An 8,935-nucleotide genomic window follows, 5' to 3' on the forward strand; every position below is an offset into this window, starting at 1 on the left:
CACTGTCTCTAATGAGAACAAATGTATATCTGATCAATGTCAAGGGTTTTCCCTAAGTTTGTGTAATCTTTCCTGTATTAGATTACTCATAGGAATTATTATAGTTCCATAATACACATGTAACTCTGGATAATGATTTGCAGGTTAATTGAACTTGTAATGTGACTGTATCCTTCGTTCTCTCCCAGGGGAGAGAGAGGGGAGTTTTTCCTAAATAATGTGGCAAAGGGGAGCCAGTATAGAGCTGTGCATGGTGATGGGCTGAGTTGAGGGGGAGTGGTCTCAACCATGTAAGGCTTCAATAAAAGGCACTTGTCTGGACCTCTGAGGAGCCCGAACTTTCCAGTAGCACCACAGACAGCTGCTGTACAAAGACAGACAGAAAGGGGGACGGCTAAATTAATACAAATTAAAGCAGAGGGAAAGTTGTTTAAGCTAATATTTAAAGCTCAGATAACTTAGTGCAGATTTTTACTATCAAGTTTTATATTTATATTTGTATTGGAGGGGCCCTTTGTCTGAAAAAGAAAAGAAAAATGAAGAGTCTGCTGTGCATCACATTAATCTCCCTGACCCTGGCTGTCAGTGCATACAGTCTGCCAACGAGCTCTCCCGCACCAGCAACAGGTAAGATAAGAATCCATGCAACAAAGTTTGATGTTATAAGTATGTGGGTGATTATGTGTGTCTGTTATCATCTTTTGTGAATGCATGTGTTCAAGACTGTTAATGTGCATGAAGGAACATGAGAACTGGAGGATGAGCAGTGTAAGGGACCTGAGCCAAGTGGTACCACAGCTCAGGCTTGTGTAACAACAGGGTCTTTGTAGCAATAGGTAACAGAGGCGTCTCTGGGGTAACGCACACAAACACACACACACACACGCACGCGCGTGCGCACAGACACACATTGTAACTCACCATTGACACACTGCATACAGACTACCACAGCATGAACTGGCTGCTTAAAACTGTAAATCACTCTGCCATTGAGGCTCACTGCCAGCCCTACTGAATGAAAACCACACCACTAATGCTACTGGTTGTACACTCAAAATGGGTCAGAGGTTCCTCAGTGGCTGATTGTGGGCTAGTAGTGCTTCTCCCTTTTTGAATATAAATTCTTACTTGAGTGCAAAAATAGTCAGGAATTTCCCACAGTAAAGTCTTGAGCTTTTTCTTATTTTTTTTGTCACTTTCTCAGTTGTCTGTCCTGCTTCTTCCTGTGGCAGACATAACGTGAAAACCTAGAAAGACGTCTTATCACAGAACACCTGCACTCCATCATGAGGCTGTTATAATTCAAATTCACAGCTGCCTCCAGGATGACACTCTGAGATGGTTGCTGCAACAACCAGAATAGATGTAGCACTGTGGTGAAAGAAAGCTAGAAGCCCTCATGTTATATGAGTGATATTTAATGCGCTTTCAGCATCCCTGCAAGCTGACTCAGTAGATGTCAAATTGGGAGTGTCTCAGCTCTCTCTCTCTCTCTCTTCCAAGACAGGAGGAAATGGTTTGTCTGTGGGGAGAATAGTTTCACTTTGGGAGGAGATCATGCTGTTTTATATAAACATTGGAACTGCTCCCATTTGCCAGTGATGTCACAGGTGTCTGTGTCAGTGTGTGTGCCAACACAGTACATGTATGTTTATACATGACCTCACTGTCTGCATGTGAAAGCATTGGCCAGGCTCAGTCAAACTTAATCAGTGTTCCATACAGTATAGCTTTTATTAGCCATATGAGCAGTGTATTCGCTGTCTGTTCACGGGGCGTTGCCTGTCCTTATAACTACTGACTCACTTTGGCACTGGGAGCTTTTGGAAATCCGCCATGGTAACAGGCAGCCTGACAGGAGCGAAGTTAAGATTAATGACCCGCAGCCAAACGTATAGGGCCCCATGCTGAACAGCAGCCAAATGACTCTGTCTTTCCCTGTGAGGTAATAGTCTGCTAAGTCTAATGCTCACTGTAGCTGTTGGTTACTGAGGCTTGGCCCCGTTGCTATGGCTAGGTGGGAAAAAGAGCTTGGCCGGAAATGGGATGGTGCTGGGGGCTGAGTTGAAAATGTGTTTAGGCTAGCAGATGAGATGTTGATGGAGTTATGTTCAGTGCTTTCTCATTTGTGCTAATTCACAAATGGCACTTTTGACAGTCTACTAAACATGTGTGCATGCATACTCATGTGAGCGATGCACACGCACACCCTGTGTGTGTGCCTGCTCTGCAAGACAGAGAGCAGGAAAAAGTTTATTGGAATTAGTGTGTAGGAGTTGTCCTGCTGTGTTTGTCCCAGCTGGGCTTGTTAATTCTTTCTCCATATTGACAAAAGGAGGCCAACAGCAGCAGAGAACAAAGCCATGGGATATTGCAAACCATCCCATATCTAGCTGCTCTGTCAGAGGGTGTGGCACATAAACATGCAGGGACTTCTCTCTGATTTCCACCCTTTGATAGAGGAGGGATTTGAGCCAAATTAACATTTTGTTCATTCAATAACGTAGAGTGCAAATTATGCTTAGGGTTTTAACAGCATAATTACACTGTTGTAGTTTCAGGTCACTGAGTAAACTTGGACCACTGTTATGTTGTTGTTAATTTACAGTTTGGTGTTACGACGAAGCAGATGGTTCCAATCCCTTGCTATTACCTCCTTTTACACAGTGAGGGAGAATTGTGCTCGGTCATAAAATGGCAGCGGGTCTTGGCTGCAGCTGCGGGGCTTTTTTATTGTCATGCACATGCATTCATTTACTTTGCTGTGGTTTAATCCCCAGCTGCACTCCACAAAGATCTCAGATAGAAACCGTTCAGATTTATTTGACAACCCATTTTTTTTTTGACCTCACAGAGACTTAAATAAATAGGATGTGGGTGAGGTGTGTCAAAGAAAAGAACGGCTTCCTTCTCCTCCTGAAAGGCTAAGTACACACAACAGGCTGTTGCTTTATGAGTCTAGTGTGCCCCACATGGTCGGGGCCACAATCTCCCGTGGGACATGTCTGCTGGTAACTGCAGGAGCAGGAAAGAGTGTGGAATTACTTTAAACATGCCTGTCTCTCTGTCTGCTACTACTGTCTCGCAGGAGCCATTGCCTTTAATGTTGCTGCAGAATATATGATGTTTAAGAGTTCTTTATTATGCTTTCATTCAGTGATTTAGAAACATGGAAAGTCTTAGGCATAAATGTTGGATGGCATCACATCTGGTGAGTTGGTGTTGACGTCACCATCAGCTTCAGATTAGTCACTCTGGATCCCACAGGTTTCAAACGAACTTCATGCAACTGCTACCTATGCAGAGAAATGTATAGTAAGAGGCACTGCGTAGCTGTGAGTCATTCCTCACTGACAGAATGGGCAATGGGGACTCTTGTCCAGACTGATTTTAAACTCTGCTCTCCAAGAAATTAGTAATTAGCAGTGGCAACATGGGTGTTTAGCTAACTCATAAAATAATTGGCATCTTGACCAGTCAAGAGTTGAGTGAGGCTACTGGGTGTGGTGATTAGGTAATAGAAGTAGTCTCTAGCATACAGTATGAGAAGGTTTGCAGTGAAATGAAAAAAATGAAAAAGATGGAAGAAAAAGTGGCAAGAGGTTGACTGAAGGGTAGATTAGGTCTGTCAGCAGTACATCTGCTAATTAAATCGTTTTGCAGGAGAGCTCAATACTAATGATCTTAGCACCACTGAACAAAGTACAAACACTACTGTGTGTGTGTGTGTGTGTGTGTGTGTGTGTGTGTGTGTGTGTGTGTGTGTGTGTGTGTGTGTGTGTGTTGGGGGAGAAGAAATAGGTTGATCAACGTGGAAGGCAGCAAGCCAGTGGCTCCTATTATTTCCTGTATTGCCCATGTGGGAAACGTTTTCCCTGTCGAGGAGCCAGTGACACAGTATTCCAGTCATGGCTTTGGTGTTTCTGCTCAAAGTGAGGCGCCTTAACACAAATGCTGGCATCCTCAGTTCTCAGGAGAGACAGACTGGTTTAGACACAGTTCTTTAATTTTGAGTAAGTAGGAAGGAATTAAATAAAAAACAGAGCAAGGATTTTTTTAGTGAATACAAGACATGGCAATGGCGCTGAACCAGGATTCAGCCAAGAACAGCTTTGGTTGTATAAGATTAATAGTTATGCCTGCAGACTACTTATAGCCACAAAGCCAGTTGATTTACTTAATTATGTAATTAACTTATTCTCTTGCAAGTCCTGTGCATTGCAGAGTTTGACTCCACTTACAAGGTTGAGTGTTTGAGGCTGTACCTGTGCTGGTGGGGGTCAGGGGTTGTGTACATCCATCCATCTGGTGCTTATTATTGCCTGGCACTGGCGGCCCCTTGCTGGATGGGGCCCTCTTAACTAAGCAAGCCCTGTGAGGTCTAAACATGGAGGTCAGGGAGATTGTGGGAACCCGTGGGGAGGCACAAATGACCTGCCATTGTGGGTTAAAGGGTGTTCTAGTTTGGACAGGGGTGCACAGAGGAAACACGCTTAAGAAAAAATTATGATGACAGCTAGATTCAGTATATCATTAACTATAATATCTGCTTACTTTTCCTAATATTTACTTGGTGCCTGACTTTAAACAAATCAGATGGAGTGGATGAAATATTCATTTTGAAGGTTAATGCTGAGGAACCAAAGGTTTATAAGTGCCAGGACTGACATGAGCAGGAAGGAGACTGAAGAGGACGATTGGCTCCAGGTGCTGAAGATTGGCTAGTGTCCAATACTGTAGCTAATAAACCAAACAGGATACACCCAGACTCTTTGATAGTTTTGTGAGAGAAAGCTTTTGTGTGAATGGTGTGCTGTACTATAATACATACAGTACACACATGCCATAACATGTTGTGGATTAATTATGTACAAGAACCAAAAACGAGAGAACAATTAGGAAAAGCCGTTTTGGGGCCTTTTTTATTTTTGGTGTTTCCTAAACATCACAAACTCAAAGAAAACATAAAGTTATAATGTATATATACAAAAAGTAATATTTCCCAGTATATTTCCAAGTATAATAAGCCTGATCACCACCACAAACCCCAAAAAGGTTATAATATGTTCTCCTCTTTTCCAGCTAAGGTTTTTGCCAACCTCGGTTCCAATGCCACCCTGACTTGCCGGCTCCTGTCCCAAGATGCCATGGCCTTTGGTAACAATGGTATGCGAGTCAAATGGTCCAAGGTGGCAGATGATGAATCACTGAATGAGGATGTTATGCTTTCAATGGGATTCCACAAGAAGTCCTACGGAAACTTCGAGAATCGTGTCTTTATGCAGGAACTCGACAATGAAGATGCCTCCCTAATAATAACTGACGTCACCATGGATGACATGGGAAAATACCGCTGTGAGATCATCAACGGGATGGAAGACACCATACAAGAGATTACTTTGGAAGTGACGGGTGGTCTCACTGATGGTAAATCCTGTTTGTTATATCTATTTAAAAATGTAGCTTAGGTAAGAAAATAACATTAGGAGCTCTTTGACCAGTCATTTATGTGTATTTTCCCTATTAAAAATGCATAATTCAGGAGTAATCATCTTTCACAACAATGATTTTGTTTCTAGTTATTGAAAACATCCACATTTCCTTTTCTTGTGATAAACGAAATAGGAACAAAAAAAACAAACAGCTTGTGCTGGTTCATCCAAACAGCTGTAATGATTCAGCCATGATCACATTTGAATACTGTTCAACATCAGTAAACAGAAACACATTTTCCATCTTTTCCGGTCCATATCCTCTTACATATGACTGACTTATCAGATTTTTTAATCACTGAATTGTGTTCCTTTTAAAATGTGTCATACAGAGCAAAACTGCTTTTCATGCACGTTAAGTATTAACATATTAATTCGTAGATCCCTGAAACCTTGCATGGTGACACAGTAAATCATTGCAGTGTGTTCAAGCTCCTCTGCATCAAAGGGCGGCTAACACCCACCTTTTGTTGATTGCTTTTCACATGTGTGAAGGATCAATCTGGGTGGAGGTTGGACACGCACATGTCATTTGAGCAAAATTATTAACATTCTGCTAATTTGATACAGCAGCTAAAATTTGCAAAATGTGTTGGTAATCATTAAATACAGTTGAGAATGTATTGAGGTAAAACTTAGTATAAGAACGGCACCATGATTAGTAACTATCAGAGTATTCCTGCAATTAAGTTTGCTGGATCATGTACACATTTCTCTTCAATTGGATTGCACTGATAGGCAGATTCACTTTGAGTTATTATATTGGTATTTCTTGTTAGAGTCATGCAGTTAAAGTAGCTAAGAGTACTTTGCTTTGGTATTTAATGCAGCAGAATGTAACACCTAGTTTGCATAAGGGCATTCTTTCTTCCATGCAGAGGGGTAGCAAAGTTTGGCCTTTAGAGACAACTGCTGGACTTGAAAGACTAGTAGGCCTACATTCAGTAACATAAAACTAAATGCAAGCCGGGTATGCTGACATATCATCATATTCATTGTATCTCTTCTGCCTCGCTCAGGTGTTGTGTTCCCATATTTCCTGAGTGTGGGCCGCTACAACCTGAACTTCAACGATGCTATGCAGGCCTGTCTGGACCAGAATGCTTCTGTCGCCACCTTTGATCAGCTGTTTGAGGCCTGGAAGAACGGACTGGACTGGTGCAATGCTGGCTGGCTGAATGATGGCACAGTGCAGTATCCCATCATCAACCCCAGAGGGCCTTGTGGTGGCACCAAAGACGGACCAGGCGTCAGAAGCTATGGCCGCCGTGATAAGATGAGCCACTTTGACGTGTTCTGCTTTGCTTCTGCACTCAAGGGTGAGTTTCTTTTATTCTTTTATTAAACCTTATTTAATTATTTTTGTTGGTTACTATTCTTGCACCAGAAAGCATATTGAATTTATGGTTTTGTAATGGAAGATAAATGTATTCTCCTGACTATCTGTTTTGCGCTCTCTGCTGCAGGACGTTTCTATTGGCTGGTCCAACCCGATAGGCTGACCTTTGACGAGGCTGTGCAGGCATGCTTAGACGATGGTGCCGAGATCGCCAAGGTGGGGCACATGTACTCCGCCTGGAAGCTTGAGGGCTACGATCGCTGCGATGCTGGCTGGTTGGCTGACGGAAGTATCCGCTACCCCATTTCCAGGCCCCGCAAGAACTGCAGCCCCACAGAAGCTGCAGTGCGCTTTGTTGGATTCCCAGACAAGATGCAAAAGTCTCATGGCGTTTACTGCTTCCAGGTTGAGCAGTGAGGCTGTAGGTAAAAGTAGGGAAGCCATAACCCACCAAAGAGCAGCAACAACCACAACCAATAAAATCAACAACAAAGCAGATAAGCTTTTAATCTTACCTAGCATGAGCTACCTTTCTGAAACTGTGATAACCCTCTTTAACTCCTAAAAAACAAATAATGTACATCTTACTTCCATATGCAACCAATGACAAAATATTTTGTAGCCATTAGGTTTTGTTTTTCTCTACTGTGCATTCATTCATTTTACACGGACTGTTTTTTTTTTTACACAGGAAAAAGCAACCGTGTTAATGTTTGAGTGATGTGACACAGGCAAGACCTTGGTGGTTGTGAAACATGATCTGCGTTTGGTTTGTCCTCCACAGAATGGTTACATGTGTGAAGTTCAAGATTTAGAGCATTTACACTCATGTGTAGATGATATTTGCTGCTTTAAAATGTATCTAAAGAACAAAACAATGTGATAAGTTATGCATTTATCAAGTATCACATCGATGAAAGACCTAAGATTGATTAAAGAGTCATGAACATAACTACCACTATTTAGCTATGTTATATTGCAGTAAGTGTTCTACTGGATCCCTCTCTAATCAGAGTGAAGCTTTTTTTGACCTCTTAAACATTAGAAAGGTTTTTCAACCTGAGGAGTAGTGATCAAATGTATTGTTTAACAAGAAAATGTATGTAAATGTCTTGATGGACTGTGACCTATTCTGCATTGATAGCTCCCATTAGATCAACTCCTAATTACAATTTTTTTTACTACTTTTGTTTAACATGTTTTCTTTTTAATGAAGAAAATACAAATTCTGGCACTTGCAGAAAACAATACAAAACAGCAAGATTTCAGCCCTAGTGATTGCAGAATAAGTACAGATCTTCCCCTGTTGCCCTGAACACAATATTTTACCAAAACATCTTTATGAATAAATGCCTGGGAATAAAGCATAATAATAAAATATCATTATGCTGTACTGCGGACAACAGTGATCATGTTTTGGGAAATAAAGATCTGGTAAATCTGAAGGTGTGCCACAACCAGAAGACAGCACCCTTAAAGTTACAAAAATGATTTGATATTTTGTGTTTGACCTGTTCTAACCCTGGGCACTGACATATGGTACTTACTGCAGGCTACATGTGATAATATGGTGATTAATTGTTTGTAAAAGCAAAACTTAAAAATGTCTCACACTTGTGCATTCGTATACACTTGTGCATTGTATACACTAAACAGGTGAAGGTAATATTTGTATTTTATCGCCATGTACCTTTTTCAACGATACAGTTTGAAATAAAGAATACAACTTTTACATCAATCTTTGAAGCTGTCTCTTTTTTAACAATGAAGATTTGTATTTCCACTGGAACCGAATCAAGATGCATTATGTGAAGATACAGAGGTTTAAGCAGAGATTTAAACAGCATTGTTAAAGCTGCCAAATTAGGGGCCATGTATCTGGCATGAACCCATGTCGTTGAGAGGATTTAAGATTAGACTGTCCTCACATTTATTTATTCTTTGGCATTTTTTATTCAGTGCCAGACTGCCAGCCCACCACTAAGTTAGACAAAGGAACAGTAACACAGTGCTTAAGACTGCTTGTGGGAATGCATGGGAATGGGGTCGGATTTAGGTTGATACAGCAGTGAAATGTAAATGTGTGTGGTGGTGAAAAGTGCAT

At 41.4% G+C, this 8,935-nt stretch overlaps 1 protein-coding gene across 1 annotated transcript; it reads left to right on the plus strand.

The window, feature by feature from the left end:
- The first annotated feature begins 345 nt into the window (after positions 1–345).
- Positions 346–8,559, plus strand: LOC115012922 (hyaluronan and proteoglycan link protein 1-like). Its single transcript, XM_029438768.1, has 4 exons — positions 346–627; positions 5,083–5,427; positions 6,512–6,811; positions 6,959–8,559. Exons 1-4 carry the CDS (start codon positions 537–539, stop codon positions 7,246–7,248), a joined length of 1,026 nt encoding a protein of 341 aa, XP_029294628.1. The 5' UTR covers positions 346–536; the 3' UTR covers positions 7,249–8,559.
- The last annotated feature ends 376 nt before the right edge of the window (positions 8,560–8,935 follow it).

The sequence above is a fragment of the Cottoperca gobio genome, chromosome 9 (genome assembly GCF_900634415.1).
Source record: "Cottoperca gobio chromosome 9, fCotGob3.1, whole genome shotgun sequence".
Taxonomy (NCBI): Eukaryota; Metazoa; Chordata; class Actinopteri; order Perciformes; family Bovichtidae; genus Cottoperca; species Cottoperca gobio.